This window comes from Molothrus aeneus, chromosome 4, assembly GCF_037042795.1.
Source record: "Molothrus aeneus isolate 106 chromosome 4, BPBGC_Maene_1.0, whole genome shotgun sequence".
Taxonomy (NCBI): Eukaryota; Metazoa; Chordata; class Aves; order Passeriformes; family Icteridae; genus Molothrus; species Molothrus aeneus.
The window spans coordinates 66,958,818-66,982,967 of NC_089649.1; the positions used below are offsets into that span (position 1 = coordinate 66,958,818).

A 24,150-nucleotide genomic window follows, 5' to 3' on the forward strand; every position below is an offset into this window, starting at 1 on the left:
TTCTGTGCTCCACAATGTTCAGTCAGTGCCCAATGGAGACAGCCGTTCCAATCATGTATACACAAGGAATATTTGTTATCCATTGTAGTATTTTGCCTGCAGCTTTGAGAGACCCAATTTTATCTTCCCTTAAGCAGCCAAAATGATGTCAGCATCAGCATGGTACTTTTTTTTCTTTGAGTGTTTCAAGAACCAAGAAATTGAGCTGTTTGTTGATAAATGAAGGTTTATGTAAAATACATATAAATTTAAGCAATTTAACTCAGTGCAGTAAAATGGCCTTTGAAATGAGATTTAAATGTGAGTTCTTGAAAATCTGATTGGTTAGATGTGCAGAAAATAACAGACAGTTGACTGCTAATAATGTCATAAACAATAATTAGGCTGTGAGGAGGAGTGTATGATAGATGACCAAGTATATATTATATATATCTTCTCAATGTGCATCATCTTGGCTTTATGTTACCAAATTCTGTGTGTGCTATTAGATTAAAACTAGAAAAAATTCCTAGATAAATTGGCAAACAATTTCTTTGGTGTCCTTTCCCTTCCATCATTTCCCTTCCCCCTGCACCCCCTGCTTTTTTTTTTTTTTTTTTAAGAGAGCCAAGAGACTAAGCTTAGGTCACAAATGAGATGAGTTTGATGACCTCAGCCTGTGGCCTCTCAGACATCTGTCTACATCTGAAAACATCCATAGATTTTAGTAGAGTTGGAAATCTCTTGTCAGGAAAGATTCAGGAATAGAGTGGGAACACTTAATTCTGCTTGTGATTGTAAAACCTCAAAAAACAAATAAATCATCTCCTTCAGTGCTTGGTATTTAGTAAAAGTTACAGTTATCATGCATAAAAGGAAAAACTTTCAAAATACTCATTGAACCAAAGTAGGGTTGTTTTTCTTTTTCTCCTTCGACTATTTATTATCTCCATGAATTATTGTTCATTCCTCTCTTGTGATAGTTCTTTCTGATGTGGGCTTCTCTGTGATGTTAATCATAGAGGTGCAGCCTCTGGGAAAGACACAAACTTTAACCTTTCTGGGTCACGGGTCTCGGAAGCCACTTCAGTTAGAGATCAGCACAGTACAGCCATGCACAGCATGTTCCCATTTGTTTCCAGGTCTTTCAGGAAAAGAGAATTAATTATTTATACCTTATCTATATACATTTACTTATTATTACAGCTCAGTTGTCTTTAGCTTCCAGTAGTTAATTTAAAGTACATTTTTCCTAAGGTAACTTCATCATCTGTGATATAACTTGCACTGTTCATAAGGCATATCAAATCATTTTAATTACGAACCCAATCTCTTTGCATGGAAGTATTTCCCTTTTTGTCTATGTCTGCTGAACTTTCTTCTTCCTGTGGTGATCTACGAGCCTGTACTGTGATCATTCTTCCAGATACATAAAATAATACAAATTAATAAGAGAGTATTCTGATATCAGTGACTCTTCAGCTGTTCATAGAATTATTCAGGACCAAAGAAACCATAAGAATGGAAGGAAAAAATAGGCTTTATATACTTTAAGATCTTCCTTGGAATTATGTGATAAAAATGAAAACTTAAAAATTGTTGATTGCAGATTTTTAATGTTTATTGTGTTACTTGTGATCTTGTAATTCAGATGACACATTAGTGTAGTGAAAAATAATAGTTTGTTACATAAAAGCAGTATAAGATACGCTGCTTCATGAAAAAGACAGCATATGTTAGGAAACCAAGTAATTGTCTTGATGAAATAAATGAGAAAAAAAAAGCAGCAAGATATTCAACATGGTCTGCATTAATTGAAACTGCTTTCAAAAGGAACATAATGTTCCAAGTCCTCTTCTATTCAATAGTCTGTTCCAGGAAATTTACCTTTCAAAACTGTCACAGAATTTATTTTAATGCCATTTGTTTTGCTCTGCAAGCCACTTTCTCTCATTTCCCAGCAGTCCTGGCTCACTGGGGAGGTCCCTCGGGACTGGAGGTTTGCAAACACAACGCCCATCCAGCAGAAGGGCCTGGAGGAGGACCTGGGAGCTACAGGCCTGTCAGTCTGGGCTTTATGAAAGGCAGGTCCTGCTGGACCAACCCGATCTCCTTCTGTGACAGGGTGACTCACTCAGGGGAAGGACCTGGACAAGGGGACATGACAAGAGGAAGTGGCCTCAGGTTGTGCCAGGGAGGTTTAGATTGATATTTGGAAAAATGTCTTCATGGAATGGGTGCCCAAGCATTGGAACAGCCTGCCCAGGGCAGTGGTTGAGTCGCTGTCCTTGGAGGTATTTAAAAGACATGTAGAGGTGGCACCTGGGGACATGGTGTAATGGTGGCCTCGGCAGTGCTGGGTTAATGGTTGCAGTCAGTGATCTCAGACGATTCTGTGCATAGCTCAGGGTGAAATCTTTGTGGGCTTTCCACAGTGCCATTGTGAATCACAGATGCTGCAGATGCGTCAGCCCAGCCACCTTGGCAATGCCTGCCTGGCACAACAAGAGCTGTGTTTAAAATTGCACCAGTGATCCTGCTGTGTCAAGAGTAATGGTTGTTGTGAGATGATGGAGTTCCCAGAAGACACTTGTAGGACCCGAGTTGTGCTGTGCTGTGATACAAATTCAACAAAACATCCCTGTCAGATGGTGTTTTCCTGTGTAGAGGAATTGAACCGTTAAAAAGACAATAATTTAGCAAACATTTCCATGAGATGTGTTCTCTCTGCAGTATCTTCTTCATGTAATATGATAAGGCCTTTGGAAAGTTTATCCATTAATCTTTAAATAATACCATCCTATCACAATGCTCAGTGCTGCCTTAGTCTGTAAGTCAGGGTATTTGGCAGTACAGATCAGCTCAAACAGCAGTAAATCTGTTGATACTGATTATCACCTCTTTGAACCGCCTTTGCTTCTGTACTGAAATTCTGTGTTACATGAATATAAGTAGTGTGATCTTTCTGCTAGGAGAACACACTGCTCTCTCTTTATTCAGCTATACAAAGGGAGTGTTTTCAATATCTTTAATTTTTCTTTTCCACATCACTCTGTAAATCACATAAATTTGTGTCCCTTACGGATGGAATTACATCTTGGGGAGTCTTGCATAGGGATAAGTTGCAGTTTACTTTTCAGCTATTCAGTTTTAAGTCTTGAGACTAGGAAGTAAAAGAGCTGCACAAGAGTATTTTGGTTTAATAAAAGCAAAAAGGTGGCTTTCTCAATAACCTCCTATAGACGTTTGTTAGGAAAAGATAAACGTATTAGGAGAAGGTTAAAAATATGTGTCGCCAGGTATATGGAGGCAGAGAACATGGAATGTGTTTCTTTGTGTTTTACACATGAAACCTTGCTAGTTTCTTTTTACTGCTCTAAAACCATCGACCATTCACTGTAATGGACTGCCTAGCCTGTATGTTGTTCCGTATGTTGTAAATATGAAATTGATTTTCACTGCCCATCTCTTTGCTTACTGTGATTCTCCACTCTAGATTTCCTGTTTTCTTAGAATGCAAAGATCACTGACATTGGTATTATTTGTACATATTTAATATAATGTTTTTTTTCATTTTGTTTGCAAATTTCTGGATATACTACTTTTTAAATTAAATTAAATAATTTTAATCTCTAGATAGAGCTTGCATGTTTTATTGTTGTCTATTTAATTATCTAGCAGTTATCAGTGGGCAGGTTTTACTCTGTTGAGGCAAATGTGTTCAGGTTTTTTCAATGTGCCAGTCAATGTCTTCTGTTGCTTGTTACAGCTGCTGTGCTGTAACAGTGTGGGTTACTGCAGGTACCTGAAGATCTTGACTGATGGGGTGCAGCTGCTGACTGGTGTTGGGGTGCAGCACGATCAGATTTTAATTGCAGGGGGATGTGATCAGTCAGGGGCAGCCAGGGAGGTGCTGTGTGTGTCAGGAGCTGCTGTGGGGATTCACTAGAGGTCACTTTTTGCTCATCTTAGCAGCAGGTGATAGTGGAATGCTGGTAGTGCAGTATTTCATGGTGATACAAAGCAGTGCTCAGTTTGGCAGAGGATGAAATTCAAGCCTGGTAACTTGTCATCATCCTGAGAAAATTTGACAAAGCAGGAGAGTTCATTTCAATGTCATAAATGTACATAATCCCAGTGTGTGGTTGTGCCTAAGGTCCTTTGCAACATATTGACAGTTTCATGTAACACTGTTCTGCTTTTTTCATCCTTTAGTATCCTTGCTGGTTTTTCAGATGGGTAAGACTTGTGCTAAGTTTCAGACAAAACTCTCTAGCTAAATTCTTAGTGAGATGTGGCTTTGATTTCATATGTGTTTAGTTTTTCTTGAGGGCATCCTCAGTCTTGTGGTGTGTGTTTGAAACAAGGAAGTATGATGCTTTTTATGCCACCTAGTGAATGAATGACAGTCACAAATGCAAATATAATTGTTTGGGAACTTGAAAACTATCTCTGATACAACTTCTGCTTTTTTCCCTGGCTACTTGTTGTACATGTTTGATAAAAATAAGATGCCAAGTGTGTTAGAACTCAAGAGGAGGTGGAGGATAGTAGAGTGCAAATGACACAGCAGCTCAGTAAGACAGCCCCAGTAGCAAGTTCACTCAGGACATCCACTGGTTCTGTTTAGGCCATTGGATGGTTCATTATTCTCCATATTACCTGTGAAATTGCCACTGCCAAGCAGGTTATTGAATCTACCACAGACTTGTGGGTTTTGATCCCCTCAGTTGGCCTTAATATGTAGATCTCATTTTTTTTTTTGCATGCAGAATGCAGCATCATAAAGAGTATCTGGTTCTCATTATAATTCTAAAGAGACAGATTTCATAACTATTCTGCATAGGCCAGAGCCTACTTCCCTAAATCATCTAAAAAATAGCACTTTGCTTCATGACCAGGCCCAGACTGATTTAAAACTTGAGAAGTAAATTACTACTCAATAATCTAGTTCTATAAAAGTAAATGCAGAATGTTGTTACACTGGTTCATTATGTTGAAAGCATAGTGCATTATAATTTTTAATGGAATGTGAGTGTAATATCTTCTAAATGCCTTCTTTAACACTTTGGGAGACAACTGGATCTGTGGTCTCCCACACAACTGAGGGATTCCCACTGTCCACAGAATTTTGTTAGTAGCTAAATGTAAATTTTTAAGATTTCATTAATAGCAGGACCCTCAGCTATGCCAGTTACATGGTTTGAATGAGCAAGATTTCAGACAGGTGAGGAGGAGAAAACCTTCCCAGGGTCACTAACCCATTTTTTGTCCTTTCATGTTAATTGGCTGCTCATTCCTGGGAACACAGATTGTGCTGCTTCTCCTTTACCTCATCCAATGTCAAATCCCCAAAGAAGCCCTGCCAGCGCAGAAGGGAGAGAGCCATATGGGGCAGGTTGCAATTGTTCCTTCAGGTCTGGATTTATTCCACTGTGAACAGATGGACAATGGCTGACATCCACTAATGGTTCTTGATAGGTTTCTTCTGCTGTTCATCTCTGTCTTCTTTTTCTCTTCAGCCACAACACAGACCATCCTGGAGATGGTCTGGTAACTCCCCTGACTAGATGGAAAATAGTATGTCTTGTTTCACGACAACAAGAAAATGCAGAGGATTTAATTTGACCCTGGGTTCTTATGTTTTTAGCACTTGTATGAAGAGGGTGAGAACAAGAAGAATATCCCTTAGACACTTAATACAGATAACATCAGAAGAGAGAGGTTTTTTTGTGTTCAGTGGCTTGAAGGGAATTTATTCATCCATTCATCCAGCTCACTACAAGCTTTTTCACTCTGTATTTCCAGCATAGACCTAGTAGAGCTGTTCCAATCTGAGAAAGGAGCAATGCACATTTGGCATTTCAAAAATGACTTTGAATGTTTGACACAGCTGAACTTCTTGTTCATTAAGTGGAACTTTAATCTACTACTTTCATCCTTCACCTTCTTTCTAACAGATGAAGGTCCTCTATTTTATTTCATGCTTGCAATGACTGCAATTTCTTAAAGATGAGGTGGTTCTCTTTAGTCAATTATTCTTTTTTTCCCATTTTCCCCTCAAAACCTGAAGATTTTTCTCCAAAATGACTTTCACATGAACCAGAAAGCATTAACTTCTTGCAGTGGGAAGTTGCACACAGGGGAAGTTATAACTAAAAAAAAAAGAAGCTGTAATTGAAATACGCAATTGCAAAATCAAAGTAGGCTGATCTCTCTGTGTGTTATATAAACAAATGCTTCTCAGGATCTAAGTGAAGGAATTAAGGAAATATTTAAATCCAAACAAAGTTTTCTTTCCAAGTTTTAAATAAATTGAATTGACTTAGTTTGATTATACATTTAAACAATCTATTTTAGGATAAAGGTTAAATGTTGGACCCTCTTTATCCAACCATTCTTTTCTTCTGACATAAATCTCTCCTAGGATCTCATAATAGCATCTGCAAGATTTACTGTTGACAAAAGTTAAGATATTCCATTGAAACATAATCTTGCATTTTGATATTAAAAATGCATAAAGGTCTTTAATTTATGGCTTTAAAAACTGTTACAATGAATGACGTCTGTTTGATAACAAAGCAAAATCATGCATGAAAGAACCAGCACTCACGGCTGTGACAAACTAAAGAAAATCTGTAAGCACACAATAGCAGTATCTTTGTGTAAGAGAATTGTCAAACCTCACTATACACTTCAGAAAACATTCCACATGTATCTTAGGGGGTAAGACAGCAAAACTTCCTCTTTCACTATCTTCAAAGTCACAGCTGCTAAAGATAGTGTGCCCTAGTGCACCGAATTTGTGAAAGCCCAAGGTCATGCCCTTACGGTTGCCCATTCTGAGGGGAATAAAACTTGTACTTAAATTATACATGTGGCTGTTAACAGATACACTTAAAACAATGTATTTGCTCTGCAGCACATGTGCTCCTCCAGCTGACTCATAAGAAGCCAAGAAACAGTTTGGGGGCTTTGAAAAATGCCATAATTCTTAGTGCAGGGCACAGAAGACACTCAGCTGTGTTACACTGCTGTTGAAAGAAGAGATTGCAGTAACAGCAGTGCCCAAATGCAGTAAGAGGATGGGGATTGTTAGGCTTTGTGAAAGATGTATTGTAGCCCTGTAAGCCACGGTGTAAAAGTTGTGAAGATGACAACTGAGTGTGAGGTGATCAGAGACTGCTGGAGAAAGCAAAATGGGTGGGGGAAACCAGAGGCTTGGCTGAAGTCAGCTCTTCTGCTGCTGGATTTTCTCATGTCCAGTCCAAAACTAGGCCACTGACAGCCATGCAAGGGAGGGGGGCTGAATTTGGGGAAGTTTTCTGAGGCAGAAAGAGCACTGCATTGTGTTCTAAAGGGAAACTTCCATTTTGCTTGAGTTATTTCATGTTCTTTTCCATCCTGAGAGTCTGCATAGTTTATTCTGTAGAGCAGGTGCCTTGTGGCAGCTGTCGAGCAGGGTGCAGAGACCTTTTGGCTGGGGCTATGGGGTCAGATAACCTCTTTCCTTCAGCAGGTGCAGCTGGGCTTGCTGCTGCTGCTGGAGGGAGCGCTGTTGGTCCGGTCAGCATCAGCTGAGGATCCAGCCCAGGATGTTTTCCCAGGAAGCATGAACTAGTGATGGGTGTGCCAGGTGGACCTGAGCCCCGTGTTACCTACAGCGTGTGTATTTGTTAGGTCTGTGTACAATCAGAAAAGGAAAAAGAGCAAGCATATGAATCCCTTCACGAAGTAGCGTAGAGAATACCAAACTGCAGTATTAATAACCTCCTGTTATTGAATCCTCCATCTGTTCATCATGCCAACTTATCCTCACTTAGAGCACTCCCCTTGTCATAATATTTTGCGCCACACTCCCCTCCCTCCCCGAAGCAGCAGTTCCAGTTTAGATCTAAACATTTGCCCAGTCATGTAACCCCACTGAGGACATGGTCTCAGTGCCTGGATCTGTTTATGTCTCTCTATTAATAAATGCAACTGAATTCTTAATTTCATTTTTGATTTTTTCCTTTTCCTCTAGTAATTTCTTTTTTCTGGAGATTTTCATATCCATATTGGTATTCACAGATATTTCTCTTGTGGTTTAAGCGTGTTTGACCCCCTAATGCTCATTCCTGATACTTTGCCACATGGCAACTGAAGCAGTGAGGGAGAAAAAAAATAATTATTTTCTCCTTAGAGCTTTGATATGTATGTGTTTTTATATTTTGCTAACATCTATAAATGGCAATAAAGTGGTTAGCCACTTTAAAGTGATTAAACCCAAATTTATTTATACAAACCCCACATGAGGCGCTTGGCTAGATGCTGCCCTAGTGATGCACAGTGAGAATTTAGGGAAGCTGTTCTTTGAGGGATGTCTGAGACGTCTGTGCTGAGCCACAAAAGGCTTTCCCAGGAATACAGGAGGAAAATGAAGATAAATCAGAGGCTGCATAAACTTGTCCTGGGAGCTACCTCCCAATCCCGGTGGATAATCCCATGAAAGGGACACACTACCTGGGAAATGATGGGGGAAAACAAGTTTTTAGGGAGCTGGAGCCAAGCTGCTGAAGGCTGCCTGTTATGCTAAAATCCTTGAGTTGTGCCCTGAGCGGATTCCTGAAATCCACACAACTCAGAGGCTGAAACCACCCTTCATAACCTCTGGGTTCAAATATTTCCCTCATAGGCAAACCAACTCCCAAAAAACCCCGGGGAAAAATCGACAGCCCTGTCCGTTCTCCCAGTGAATTGCTCTTGTTTGCTACCCAGGAGTGTCTGTCTTTATCCGAGAGGGTCCGGGTCCCTGAGGGATGCCGGGGCCGTTTGCTGACAGGAAACGATCGTTTTATTTCTGGAAAAACCCAGAGAAGAGACGTTCGCTGCCGGGCTGGGCTGGGCTGGGCTGTGGGTGGGGACGGACGAGCGAGCGGCCGCGGCTCCGCTTCCCGCCCGCGGCTGGCAAGGAGGAAGGGGCAGCTGTGCCAGTAGAGCGAAAGTTTCTGGGAGGGTTGGAGCGGAGCTCCGGGCGCTCTGGAGAAAAAAAGCCGCGGGGCAGGAGGCGGCAGGGCCATGGCGGCCGCCGCTCCCTCACCGCGCCCGGGCGGGGCCGCCGTCAGCCGACCCAGCGGCCGCGGGGGCGCCGCCACCACTTTGGTTCGCGTCGGCCGCCGCCGCCGCTGTTCAGGCGGGGAGGGCATGGCGGGCGCGGGGTGACCCCGAGGGACCGCGGCCACGTGGGCGCGATGGGAGCGTTCCCGTGGGGAAGAAATCGGCCTTGGATTCATTGACTTTGGGCAATTCGCTGCTCTTTCCCTAAGAGCTGCCCTCGCTCGCGGCGGTTCCGACCCTGCGGAGACCGCGGGGTTAGTTCAGGGGCTCTTCAGGGCGGATCCGGGGAGCTGCAGGAGGCACTGACCCTTACCGGGAGCAAAATTACAGCGTTGTGGCTTGATTTGTTTTCATTCCTGTTAGTTCGTGAGGGAAAAGCCTTAGCCAGATCACAAATACAGCGAAACACCAGAAGTGCTGATATTTGGGGATGGCAGGAAGGGGCAGAAAGTGATGGGCAGAAGTTCTACCTGAACGTGCGGGGGAACTTCTTTGCTGTGCAGTGACTGCACACGGAATACATTGCACAGAGAGGGTGTAGAGTTTCCCTCCCTGGAGATCTTCCAGACCCGTCTGGACTCAATCCTGAGCCGCGCGCTCTGGGAAAACCTCGTTTGACCAGGGAGGTAGGACTCGATGACCCGCTGTGATCCCTTCCAAAATGACCCATTCCGTGACTCTGTGAACGCAGTCGGCGTTAACTTTGCCGAAGTTTGAACAAAACAGAACAAAACCAAACAAAGCAGTGGCGACATCGCGTCCCAGGGCAGGTCCCGGTTTCGCTGCGCGCGGCCGAGCCAGCCTCGCCCGCCCCGCTGTCTCGTTCGTCTCGGAGCCCGCCTAGAACCAAGAGATCGAGCCTGGGGGGCGCGGCGGCGGCGGCGGCGGCAGCGGCCGCTCCCCCCCACGCCCCCCCCCCCTCCGCCCCACCCCGCCCCTCCCTCCCTCCCTCCCTCCCGCGGGGGCGGACGGGCGCGCGTGCGCGCGGCGGTGGCGGGGACGCGCCCGGCGGCGGGGGCGCGCACCGAGGCGCCGCTCAGTTCGGGGGCGCCCACGGAGCGGCCGCCATATGCCGCGGCTGCCGCGGCGGCTCCGAGCGGCGCTGCCCCCCGGCATCCTCCTCGTCCTCACCGTCCTCCTCCTCCCCGCGGCGGGCGCGGACGGAGCGCGGCGCCTCCATGGGAAGTTCGCACCTCCTGAACAAGGGCTTGCCTCTAGGTAACCATCCGGCCTGCTCGCCGCGGTGCGGGGCGGGCGGGGAGCGGGGCGGAGGGGGGGGACACACACGAGCGGCCGCCGCCGCCGCGCTTTGTGTGCCCGTCACCGCCGCTCCGGGCCCCGCCGCGGGCTGCGGGGCTGCCCTGGCGGCCGCAGCGCCGGCGCAACTTTGCCCGGTGGCCGCTTTTTGAGGTTGGGTGAAAACATAAAGGGAAATAAAAACGAGAGGCGGAGGGGCGGGGGTTTCGAGTCCTCCCGAAGTACCGAACTCCAAGGGCGCTGAAGCTGCGCCCCAGAGGGCTCTGGGTTGCTGGGTCCGCCAGGGCAGCTCTGGGGTGTTGGGTTCTCTAGGGCAGCTTTGGGGTGTTGGGTCCCTCACGGGAGCTTTGGGGTGTTGGGTCTGCCACGGGAGCTTTGGGGTGTTGGGGTATTGCCCTGGCAGCTTTGGGGTGTTGGGTTCTCTAGGGCAGCTTTGGGGTGTTGGGTTCTCTAGGGCAGCTTTGGGGTGTTGGGTCCCTCACGGGAGCTTTGGGGTGTTGGGTCCCTCACGGGAGCTTTGGGGTGTTGGGGTATTGCCCTGGCAGCTTTGGGGTGTTGGGTTTCGCTCGTGGGGTGAGCGGTGCCGGCTCCGAGCTGCGGGAAAGCTGGGCCGGTGTTTGGATAAACAGGAAGTTTAAAAGCTGCGTTTTATTGCTGTAAAAAAGTGCTTAAGGCCTGGCTGGTGGGATGGTTTTGGCAGAGCTGCGGACGGGTTGTGTGTCAGAGGTAAGGCTATTCACCCTAAATCTCAATTTCTCTGTTTCTTTTATTCCCTTACTTTTATTTTTTTTGAAGCCTGCGTTTATGGTGGTGTTTTTAAGGTAACATGAATAATATGCACAGGGTGATGCCTCCAGGATTGCCGGGCATAAATTGTCATGTTAATCTGAAGGTGATTTTTTTTTTCTTGCCCCCAGACATAAGGAGACAGAATGTCGATTCTGTTTATAAACATTATCATTCTGTAAGTAAATGTTACCAAAAGAAGGCTACAAAGCATAGAGTAAGCCTGTTTACAGTGCAGATATGAGTCAGACTGCTATGCTGCTTTGTTTTCCTCTAAAAATTAAATTCAAAAGTCAGGATTTAAGTCATAGAACCGAGCTGGACAGAATAATTGGTAGAAAATACTGTTAGAAGTGCTGGTTTTTAAAATCTCACCTGTTGTAAGTTAAATTGAACAATTTCACAGAGCCTTATATTTTAGTAAGTGTTGTCCTTATGAGGAAGACTGTTTGCTTTTAGGCCATGTTAGAGCAGCTAAAGATAATCATCCCTTTAGCCTCATTGAAAATAATGAGGCCTAATAAACTGAAGTGAGTGTGTACTTTCTTTTCCAGTAAATTAAAATTAACTGTCATATTTGTGATGTGTGTACGTGTTTCAAGAGCATTGCACTGATTCCTCCTCCAGGGTCTTAAAAGATGTAAATATTCTTACTTAGTATTCCAGCCCCTTGGCAAGTAGCCTGATGCCCTTATTAAAATATTTTAAATCTCATTATTCTGTCCCACTAGGATGGGAGCAAGAAAATGCTAAGAAAAATAAAACATTCTTTAATAATTTCATATTGACATTGCATTAAATAATACTTTGAAAATCTCTTTCTTTTATAAAAAAGAAGGGTTAAAAAGCTGAGTATAAATTAGACTGCCAGCAGAAAGATAATTGTCCAGTGCATCTCTTTGTTCTGTGCTCTTATCTGTTTTATCTATTTTTAGCTGTGCGTTGGTGAAGCAGGCATGTAAAATTAGCAGCCCAAACTGCTAACTTGAGTGTCTTTTGTAATGTTGCTCTTTATTGACCCCCAAAGGCAGCAAGATTTCAATATTGGAATTCCTTAATGTTTGGCAGATAGCATCCTCTTCAGTTTATTATTATGTCAGCCATCCCCAGAGTGAGGTAGTGACAAAGTATTTTGCCCATTGGCAATTCATTGGAGTATTTCAAACCAAAAGGGAACAAACAATCTTCTGCCCCCAACCTGCCTCTTTTCCAGCCTGGACAAGAAATGGGTGTTTATGAGGTGGCTGCAATTGATAAACAGATGAGAGAAAGCGGGGGAATTAAATTGTTCCCTCATTTTTGTCATTGTTAATATAGAATAATACTTGGGATGTGAATTTAGCTTCTCTGTGTTTGTTTGATGGCATTGAGGATGTAAATTGATGCAGAGTCAGGGGTGTGTTCTCTGTCTTTCTGTAAACACCCCCCATACCCCCCAAATAACAGAGATTCAGTGTTTCTCCATCAGGGATTGTGTTGTTTCATTACTGAACTGGCAAATAAAATAGTAGTAATCCCGAGATATGCTGTAGTCATGCTCAGTAGAAGAGTTTAGTCAATGAAACTGCTATTTTGGAATGAAACTCCTCCAGTCACCTTTGTGAATTTTGCAGTTGAGTGTTGTCATATGTGGTTAAGGAATAGCTGGAGCATGCAGCTTCTGAGAACACAGTACACTATGTGTAGAAACGTAAATATTGTATATGCTGTGATACTCTGACATCCTGTGGAGTTCTGATAGCATGATAAAACAAATTACAGGTGCCCTTATGCTTGTCAGTTTGGTTACCTCTTGACTTGTCCTTCTGCATCATAAAGATAAAAAAGTGTCTGCCCTTTGTTAGAAATGTGTGATCCTTCAATTTATTAATCTCTCCATTTCTGAGAGCTATTGTTTTATTTGCAGCGTAAACAGAGTGGGTTGCAGCTCTTAGCCAAAAGCGTGATCCGAGAGATTAGGATTGGGCTGCACACTGAAGTGCTATCGTGCACATACAGTAGTGCACTTGCCAACGTTTTGAAACATAAAGTCAATCCCTTGTTATCAAATAAGAACATCTACTGCAGATCACTGACTAGGCTGGGTCATCCCTTTTGGGGAGAAAACTGACGTTCTCCCCAAGTACCTTATTTCACGTAGATACTGTAAATATTTAAAAAAAGTAAAAAAGCTTATTTTACTAGAAAGCAATTTGAACAGCAGTGAGTGTGTACAAAGGCACAGATTTTAATGTCATTTAAGCAAAGATGCTGAGAAGCAACATGATTTTTAATTCTCTTATCTGAAATACAGTGGTATTTCACATAAGAGAATTAAAACTTGAAACTGCTGATGTTTTGGACTAAAAGTTCTTGTTGCCATTTTGTTTTGACTTATGTGCCATGCATTTGTACAACTGTATTTCTTGAAGCTTATCTGGAGCACTTGGGCTGCTCGTGTGTGAGACCTGCCTTTAAGAGTAGTAGTCAGGTTTTTGCCTCCCAAGCCAGCTGGGAACATTGATGAGGTGATACTCCAGCATGTGTCAAGCTTTCAAACCCCAGAGCAGTTGGCAGTGCAGCAGTGTAGCAGCCTCCTCTGAGGCTCCCTCACCTCCTGCCCCCATAATTATTTATTTAGTGTGAGAGTAGAGATGAAGTTACACTTTTAATACGTGTCCTAAAATTTAAGGTGAGGATAAAAGTTGTAGTACAGAGCCCTTTAGCCTTAGTTCCTTAGCTGCACGTGCTTTTTCACTCCCAGACAGAAAAGCAATGGATTTACAGCTCAGGAAAACAAATTCCCAGCTGTAGTTTTGGGTCTCTTTCTCCCCTGTTGCCTCAAGAGCAAAGATGATGATTCATTTTAGTCTATGAATTGATCAGGAAAACATGCGTTGCAGATAAATCTAAAATTAACGTTTCCTGCTGAAATGTAACCCTTTGCTCCCTCACCAGTATTCCTCCGGGAGAGCTGGAGAAATGCGGCGGCGCTTCCAGTTGTGGTTTAGGATCTCTGAGCTGTGATTAGGACAGGATCTCTGCCAGTTTAGGTTAGGAGCTGTGATTAGGACAGGATCTTTTCCAGTGCACAGCAATCCTCAGCCCATCTCCCCAAATGATTAACATGGTCAGGAGTGTTTTGGGAATCTGGCAGCATCCGAGTGTTGGCTGACTGAAACTGGTGTGTGGCCTTGTGTGCTGTGGGGAGGGGAAATGGAGTGAAAATCCCAAATTGTTCATGACACAAAAAAGGTGCTGGGAGTCCCCAGATTAGACTCATTTTTGGTGCTTTTGGAGCCCTTTGATGTTCAGCTTTGGTTTGGTGGTTGAAGTGGGTAAAAACTTCAGATTGTTTTTGAACATGACCCAAGACCTCTCTGGTTCCTTGAGGAACAGAATGCAGTCCCTGGGCTCCTCTAATTTCTGCCACTCAGTAGCTGCAATCTGTGGTGTGTCAGGATGGGAGGATCTGGATTCCCCAGCCCTACCCTCAGGCTCTGCCTGCTGAAAACAGCCCAGGGGTGCATGCCTGCCTTAACCTGGGTCTTTACCCCTATGGGTGTTCCAGCAGTAATGAAATAATAATAATAAAAAAAAATAAATCACACGGTAAATTTAAATGCCAAATAAAAAAAATTGCTCTAAAAAAACCTTTCCTGAAAAACATCTGTGCCTTAGATGAATAGGTTAATTGTTTTTTGATGTGCAAAAAAAAAGTGTTTATGTTTGCTATAGCAGAATGAGAAATTAATTTTTGAGGAAGATTATGAATTAGCTTGTTCTCTCTTCTGGAATATTTTTGTCACTTCATTTCAAACATATAATGTTTCCTATATTATTATTCTATTTACTAATTATCCAGTTTGTTTCTAATCAACATAATTGAAAATTGACATTGTTTGATTTTTTTTTTCTTTGAATTAAATGTAGCTAATACAATAGCATGTTTCATGCTGGTATTTATTTTGGATGACTTTTGCTTATCCTTGCATTTTCTTTTTTTTTTTTTTTTTTTATATCTGCATTTTTCAAGGGGCTTTTAGAGGAACTTCTTTGCAGTATACTTTCCAGGGTAGTCAGCCAGAAGGGATCCTATGCAGAAAGCAGAAAAAGCTGGGACTGGGGACAATTGTTCAGCTAATTCTCTAATTCTGAAGTTGAGGTATTAATAGAAAGCTTTCATTTCTGTTGCATATGAATCCTTTGTTGTTTCAGTATTAAAGCACGAGGCAATGTGATTATATAATTTTGCTTTATGTGAGGTATTTCAAGGCATATTTTAATAGTTCTATTTACAGGTCAGTGGATGTCCCTTATCCCTGCCTAAACCGCCCTTCAGCGGGTTGTGTCACCACCAGCAAAGTTACATAAGCCTGCAGTGAAAGTTGTTCACGCTTTCTGCCTGTGTGCCAGAGCTCACCACGTTACCCCTCCTCTCCTTTTGGTCTATTTAGGGGAGCTCTGATGCCAACTCAAAAAAAAAAAAAAAAAAAAACGGAAGCAAGGAAACATTTCTTACTTGACTTGAGTCACAGTTCCAGATTGCTGTGTGCAGTCCAGACTCTGTATTGTTGGATGTGCTCTAACAGTCTTCCTGAACAGCACCAGTATTACTTGATAGATTCCATCTTCTGCTGTGGGACACAGACACACCCTGTCATGAGGTGGGTGGGAGTTCTGTCCTGGCAGGATGTGCTGAAAGCTTTAATAGCAATGAATTCTCACACTGCCGTGCAGAACATGACAAGAGCACAACTTCTGCTGCCTTTCAGAGCAGGCGTTGCTTTGGCACCTTCTGTGCTTGGTTCACGTGTGACCTTCTGAGGTGAGAAGTGTCTGCAGTGGGGGAAGCCCCCAGTGGACAGCCCAGCGTTGTGCACATTTACCTGAACGTGTCTGGGGCTGTGCAGAAGGGACTAGACCCTCACCCACAGGTTGTTGGGCAGTCAGGGCAGGGTCTAAGCACAGCAGAGAGTGATTTGGGAAAGCTGAGCTCTTGGGCAGCAGAAGAGAGTGGTCGTGCTTTCAGTTTTGCTCATGGCAGAGCCCCTGGAAGCTGGGCTCGCTGCTGTTGCTGCTGCCATGTGGCAGATTGTTCTTCTCTCCCACCCTCCAAACATGATCAATAGGAAAATTAGCCCATGGCTGCCATGTGATGACAGCAGGAATGGCAAGTGGGAGTCTCCGAGGCTGTCCCTGCTGCGTTCCCATCGAGCTGTGTTCCTGTCCTCTGGCAGGAGCGTGCACTGTGTGCCTGGCCAGGCAGGGCAATGGCCACTGGGCTGTCCTGCAGCGTGCTCAGACAGTGCACTGGCCAGGCAGAGCTCAGAAAAGAGCCAGGAGAGAAGCAGCACTGCAGGGGATTTTCATCATCTGCTGCTACACATAGATTTTTTTCACTCTGCAAAATGTCATCATAGCACTTGGGTGAGTCAGAAGTTGGGAGAATGAGCCAGAAAGGAGCTGTACCAGGATGTGTGCTCTCCAGTTGGATTGGGCTGATGTGCAGGAGGGTTTGTAGGAAGAGAGAACTGCCCCAGGCAGCTCTTAGTCAGACTTAGAGACAACAGTCAGGGGGCTGACAGACGGTAATGACTGTGCCATTGATGCACATCCCTGTACCTTTAATTTATAATTGCAAAGTTTCCATCGGCTTCTGTGGTATTTTTACCTGAATATGAATTTTCAGAATTGACCTTCTATTTTAAGCCAAACAGTCCAAAATTGATGGTGCTTTTTGCATATTTGCAGCACTCTCAATCCTGCAAGGAAAATGTATGGCTTAGCAGAAGCAGTTGTGTGGAGCAGTTCATCAAAATTCCCAGATGAGTCAAATTTCATTAGATGGTTGCAGCCAGTTTCTCTCTTGCCGAGTGCGTAGCTTCAGTCTTTGCAGAGTCATGCAGGACAAAAGTGTTTAGCAGAGATAACCACAAGCCAGTCTCCAAACTCTTAAACTGATACTTAAATATTTTTTCACTTTAATGTGTTGTACCAGATATGTTAAACTGTTTATTTTCAACCGGGTAATGAGCGTTTTCACATTTGTGGTCTACCAACCATCTTAATGTGTGTCTGGTGCTTCAGTGAACAGCATTAATGTGTATCACAGCCTTTCTCATGTCGTTGATTTTCCCATTCATATAATCAGGGTTACTGAGATGTGATCTTGAGTAATTCAGTATTCTGTGTGTGGTGTTCCCATGCTGACTGGAGCTGGGCAGCTAATTCCATTTTAATGCATTATTTTTTGACTAAGAAAGGTCATTAAGGTGCTGATCAAAGCCACTGCAGCATTTTAGGTTTTATTTTGTGTCCCCACCAAATTCTCTCCTGCATACTGTGTCTGCATACTGTCTATGCTGGTTGTGCTTTTTTCTCAGCCTGTCCCGTGCCAGGATTATTGTCTTTCATTTCTGCTACCAGCAGAAACTCTTGTTCATTTTGGTTGGCTTGTGTTAGCTTTCAGGACCCTTTAAGATAAAACATATTTAATATCAATTTTTAGTACCTCCATAAACTAGTTACTTGCACCTAAAGGACTTACAGCCTTCACCCTCAATCAAGATTGGTAGTGAATACTGCAGTTTCTTTATCCCATGAATTCTGTCAAATTTTCATTATTTTTTTCAGGTCCTGTGGTACTCTCAAAGCTGATTTGAATTGTGTTGAATTTGCAGAGTTCTCAATGTGGAATCTTCTCTTGTTACCCTAAAATTAAAGTAGCTTCCTTCATCTGCCCTGCCTGAGATCTGTGGTCAGCAGTTCAGCCACCACAGCACTGCTTCTTTGTGAACTTTAAACTCAGCACCACCAGGCAGCACATTTTTATTTTTTAGTTTTATGAACAGAAGCAGCGTCTAAAATGACCTTTTATCTGTGTAGAGCTCGATGTATTTTAGCCACGCCAGTCTAGATAAAAAGAATGTCTTGCATTTTTTAAAAGCTTGTGGGAGGAGGCCCACAATAGAGGCTCCATTGTGCTGTTAGTACTGAGTGTACAGGAAATCACAAATTAGCTATGACGAGAGTATTGCAGGGGAGTTTGAAGTTTACTTAATTCCTATAGTATTGTATGGTTTTGAAAGGTTTCACAATTGCCTTTTGGGTCTGGTTATGTATGTTGTTTGTATTTGGCAGACTTGTGTTCAAGGCTTTGTCTTACCATGTCTTTGTTCATAAGATCTTGTGTTTTGAATCCAGATGATTTTCCTTCTTTCTGTAAATAGAGAGGTGTGCAAATATTCTTGGCATTTGTCTTGTGACCACCCTGCAGCCATCTAATATTTAAAACCAGCCTCGTGTATTCAGCAGTGAGAACCATCTCCTTAGAGAAAGAAATAGAAAAGGTTTTTAGTAGGAATTAGGAGAACAGCAAGCTGCAGGCACAACTTTTCCTGTCTTAACAGATTTGGATCCTGCAGGACAGTGAATTATTCAGCGGCTGGTTGGTATTGATGGGAGTTGGAGTGGGCTCACAAATCTAAAGGATTCTGGCTGCATCCTCCACACTAAACCTGAGTTATTGCAGGATAAAGCTTCTACCAAAATGTTGTTCAAAGATTGGTTTGTTTCCTTACTTGCAGTTGAGGAACGAGTTCTGCCACTCAGTTGAAAGACTCAGGATTATGGGAACTCTCCAAAATCATGAGTCTTATTTTCTTAGTCCTCTGAATTAAGAAAGTACAAAAGAATGTCTTGCATGGAGTCAGTAATTGAGAACTTGAAGTACTGTGAATATTGCAGTTTTGCATTGATTTTCATAACTTTGCTACCATCTTCCATCTGAACTGTTTAAGTCTGTTAAATTCTGTTAGTGATTTTTCTGAGCTTTGTGGCTTTGTTTAAAAAAAATAGATTAAAAAAATCTGTTAACAAATACAGAAATAGAAACTATTTTCTTAGACCCACAGTCAGGGGAAAAAAAAACAAACCTCCCATGAAATTGAAAATGAAATTTAGGGTTTTTTGCTGTCCTGGGGATATTCTCTCATAGAAATGATGAATATTCTGAAGTATTTATACAATTCCAGCAGCTATTGAAGTGCCCTAAAGATTTTTTGGCAGAAGGGGATTTTTCTTTTTTGTGCAGGAAAAAATGATGTCAAAATCATCTACTTCTCTCTCAGATTTTAGTGAGAATTAATAAAAATTAGTTTTCATTTTAGAAGACTAATTCTAAAAAGAATATTAAACAGTGGTTGTTTTTATAAATAGTGAAGGACCTCTCCTGTTACATCTAAGATGTCTTTGATCACAGGAGTGCATAGTGAAAGAAGTGAAGAAGCCATATAATACCTGGGAAACAGCTTGCATTTACTTAAGTATGATTTTAAATCGAGTTAGTTAGGGCAGTGCAAGCCTGTTTGAACTTTTTTTTAAGTAAGTAAAGTGGCACTAAGTGTACTAAGCTTATTTCACATTTGCATTAAGATATATAGGAATCAGGAAAACCAAATTACTTTGTACTTTGCAATGACATTGTTAGGCATGTGTGTTCTAGTTTTGAAGCACACTTGAGCATAAATACAGCTGCTTTGTGTGGGATTTGTGCCTCTCTATAAAAGGAACATCACTGAAGGACCTGTGTTAGGAATTTAATGTCCTACATGAGAACTGAATCACCTTCCTGAAGATTTTTGGTTGATTGGTTGGGGTGTTTTTTGGTTGTTTTTTGGGGGGGGTTTTTTCTTGGGTTTTTTTTTTTAATTAATTTTTTTTGGTTGTTTTCTTTGTTGTAGAAGTTTCTGGTTACTAAAAATCTTAGTTGAGTACTAAAGTCAGGTGCAGCTTCTGACTTTCAGGGCAAATGTGGTCTAATTATTGCCAGGGGAATTGGAAGAGAGAAGGGAGCAGAGATGTCCCAAGTTGCTGTGGAATGGCCCAGATGCTCATGGTGGTTCTGTCACATTTGTGAGAAGCCTCAGAAATGACCTGGGATAATTGACTTAATTTTTCTGTGCCCCATCCCACCCTGCATCCTGTGCATGCAAATGATGGTGAGCTTACCTGGGAAGGCACTCTGGGATCTCTTGGACATGGCACCAAATTAGAGTAGGATTCTTCAGTTAATGGTGCTCTGAGTAGGTGCTTGGTCGATCTTTTTGTGTCTTGTTTTACCACACAGAAACAGTTTGGGAGGCAGTGAGCTTTCATTTGTGAACTGGCTTAAGGTAAATGCACTTATTAAAAACAGAACCTGTGGCTTGACTGAGCACAGTGCTGTGCAAAACATTCCACTGTGACTGAAGGGCTTGCTTTCTCCAAATTAAAAATGTAATTTCCACCATTAAAGCTCTTCCTCTTCAAACAGCAAAAACCCCTCCTGTATATTTGAATGGGGAAGTTGTGTTATGCCAATTAGCTTGACAGGACACTCATGCAAATGAACCAGCAGAGTGCTGGTGAGTGAAGAGGCTGCAGCTCCATGTGCTGTGCACTGGAATGTGGGGATGGTGTGTCAGCACTGAGTACCATTGCTCCTGCTGGGATGCAAAGCAGAGATGTGATTGGGAGCTATTTTTACTTAACAGTTGAACTTTGGAAGAGAAGAAGTAAGGGATAATTTCTTTCAGTTTGAGTTTGCACATTGTACGACTTATTAAAAACTTCAAGATGACTGTTAAGTAAAGACAGCTACTTGAAGTGCCAGATGGAAAAGAGCAAGAAAAATGCCTTCTGTTTAAAACAGAAAGGGGATTTTTGCTCATTTTTTGTTGGGGTCTTCTCAAGTCCAGAGTTACTGTGCTTTGGTTCTCTCCAGTTCCATTTAATATTCTTATTGATGGGTGAGGGGATTGAGGGCACTCTACAGATGACACTGAGTTGGGTGTGAGTGTTGACCTGCTGGGGGACATGAGGGATCTGGGCAGGATGGATCAGTGAGTCTGAGGTTCAAGAAGGCCAAGTGCCAGCTCCTCCCCTTGGGTCACAACAGCCCCCTGCAGCTCCAGGCTGGGAGCAGAGAGGGTGCAAAGGACCTGGGGGTTCTGCTCAAGGGCGGCCGAACAGGAGCCACAATGTTGCCAGGTGGCCAAGAAGGCCAGTGGCATCCTGGACTGTATCAGCAGTGGTGTGGCCAGCAGGAGCAGGGCACTGATTGTCCCTCTGTACTCAGCACTGGTGAGGCCTCACCTTGAATCCTGTGTTCCTGTGGGCCCCTCACTACAAAATATACATTGAGGTGCTGAAGTGTGTCCAGTTGTTTATCCTGGAGAAAAGGAGGCCGAGGCGAGGTCTTATCTTTACACCTACATTATGAGATTTAGACTGGATATTAGGAAAAATTCCTTCACAGAAAAGGTTGTCAAGCATTTAAACAGGCTACCCAGGGCAGTGGTGGAGGCACTGTCCTGGAGATACTTAAAAGACCTGTAGGTGTGGCACTTGGGACATTGTTTAGTGATGGCCTTGACAGTGTCAGGTTGCGCGGTATTTTCCAGTCTAAATGATTCTATGGTTTTTCTGTGTTGCAGTTTCTGCCGTGGTTCCCATGCAGAAATTAGATGCATAGCAAGATGCTTTTCTCTCTTGTTACCTGTATGACAGAATGCAGGGTTCAAACAACATACTGGTCACACATTGCCAGCTCAGCTTCACAACATCAGGCTGCATTCCTGAAATTGGGATGGCACTTTATTTTAGTTCCTGCTCTCATTGTCCAGCAAGTGCTCTTATGGACATTGCAAGCATTTCTGCTATTCTAGAAATGTACCTGCTTTCAGCAAAGCTGCTGTGGTTTGAGTAATGCAGTAGTGGCTGTTTGATTTGGCTCTGAGAGCCCTCAATTCTTTCTTTTGCACAGCAGTCCATCATCTTACTATGACCATTTTATATGGATTTAGTTCAAGGCCTGTGTTAGTTTATACATAACTTGGAATAATTGTAAAATGTGAAAAATGTCAAGTATTTTTCAGTTGACTAAAATTTTAAAAGGGTGGTTTTTCTGCCAGCATCTGGAAGTTAGCCAGGTGAAAGCTAACATTCCCACAATACCTTTTCTCTGGGATAATGGGCAAGTTCAGGGCAGCATTCTTTCTTTCAGTTATATAAACAGACAGTGCTGGCCAAGGCTAAGAAGTGCTGCCAAACATGAAATTGTTGCTGTTTGCCCTTCCAGTTGTTGCTCTGTTGAAAATGATTTATTTTTTTCTTTATTACATTATTGTTCTTCTCTTCATATTTAAATAACATGGAGTCTTCTGCTCTGTTGCCTTTTAAGATCTTGCCCAGGGCAGTACTGTGTGAAAAATCTGTGCGCTCTGTGGATGATTTCATCCATGGTAGTGAAACGATGTCATCAGTATAAAACTGACTTTCAGAAGGCTCCAAAAAATAGAAAGGTGTTTGTAGAACAGAAGAGACTCTTTGACAATAGATAAAAAGAGGTGAAGGTGTGAGAAGCTGAACTGACCTTTCATCTTACTCAGCTTTGTCACTCCTAGTCCTTCCAAAACATAGCAGGAATTAATTGTCAGGGAAGCGTGGAGCTGGGAGTGCAGGTACTGTCAGCCAGCCCCAGCACAGGCAGCTTTCAGTTGCTGCTGCTGTTTTGTAACTTCTGTAATATTACACATTGATTGGGATTTATTAAAATACATTTTTCCCTGTTGGAATTAATATCTTTGTACTTTAGGAGTTTCTGAAGAGTTGGAATGCCAGAAAAGTAATTGTGATCTACATGACTTTACATATGGAGTTTAATCAGTTGGGAATAGTTAGTGTCTTGGGCCTGTGTGTAGATTTTTCTTTATTTTTTTTCTATAAGGATCCCACACAGGAATTTAGTATATAAGCCTAAAAGCAGTAGTTTATACATGAAGAAAGATGCAGAAATCCTGGCCCCTCCACACAGCTGAATTTTCTGCTTGTACAAGAACTGCAGAAATGCAGTCAGTTGGCTGTGGCCAGCATTAGGGAAAGTTTGGAGAAATGTAGTGAGACCTAAAAAATTTCAGGGATTCTGAATGCTTACTGTATAGTTTTCTGAGCTGTGATGGGAGCATGGGTTTTATTAAAAAAAAAATGTTGGTGACTTAAAAACTTTTCAGCTTAGATCTTTTCTACTGGAATACGTATACTTATTACCCTTAAAGGGCAAAGCTTTTCCTAGAAAAATCAATGCCTGTTTAAAAGGGCAGCAAGCAACTGTCACATCTAAAAATTCAGTTCTTAGTAAATTCTGAATAGACAGAAGAAGAAAGTCTGAAACCCTTAATCTTTCATGCTATCTGGATAAGCTGGAACATGGCTGTATAATTATTTTCTTTCATCCACTGATGTCATTGAAGTCCCTATGCAGACTGAGGCTCGTAAATGAAACTAAAGTTCATTTTCTGTGAACTTTGCATTTTTCCATGCAGTGTTTAGGCCCACTGTCATGTAACAACCTCTGTGTTCACATAAATATGAAGTCAGTTGGGTGGATACAAGCACTTGCAATTTTCTATTCTCTACTTATGCAGAAAGGAACAAAACAAAATTCAAATGGACTGAAATGCATTAGTGGTGGTGTTTCCAACTTCCAGTTCTGTAACCATAATTTTTATCTGTTTTAAAACTCTAATGACTTTTAATATGTTTTTAAGTGCTAAATAGGAAGAAAAGCACTGTTGCCTGATAAAATAAAGATGTACTAAGAAGCAGCAATTTATTGTCCTGCCTTCAGTTTGTATTCATTTAGAACACAGGATTTATGGACCTTTTAGTTGGGGTTATTTATTTCTTGAGGTTTAAAGAACATATACTCAAAGTGCTGGTTTTATTGTGTGTAAATGTTAGTATCCCAGAACTGGTTATATTTAGATCAGTAGCATTTTTGTCAATTCAGTATTTCTAAGTTTTCTTGCTTAAATTTGAAGTCTGGTTTTTCCCTGTAAAAATTGACATGTGTGGACTGTATATCCCATGATTTTATTTATGAACTTAATGAACTTCCTTGTTTGCTGTAATACTGTTAGTGGTAGTGCAGTTTTATCAGCTGTGAAGCTGAATTTTGCTCATACACATAGAAAATTTTAATTACATCAGATAAATATGTGCACATGGCCA

At 42.4% G+C, this 24,150-nt stretch overlaps 1 protein-coding gene across 4 annotated transcripts in view; it reads left to right on the plus strand.

Annotated features, from left to right (window-relative positions):
• Positions 1–24,150, plus strand: part of CTBP1 (C-terminal binding protein 1) — a 234,128-nt gene that overhangs the window by 157,619 nt on the left and 52,359 nt on the right. The window contains exon 1 of one of the 4 annotated variants that reach the window (XM_066548747.1): positions 10,106–10,293. The exons of the other annotated variants lie outside the window; for them this stretch is intronic. Coding sequence (XP_066404844.1) covers positions 10,254–10,293 — 40 coding nt within the window. The 5' untranslated portion in view covers positions 10,106–10,253. Of the gene's footprint in view, positions 1–10,105; positions 10,294–24,150 lie in introns of those variants that run through there. 4 annotated transcript variants of the gene reach the window in all.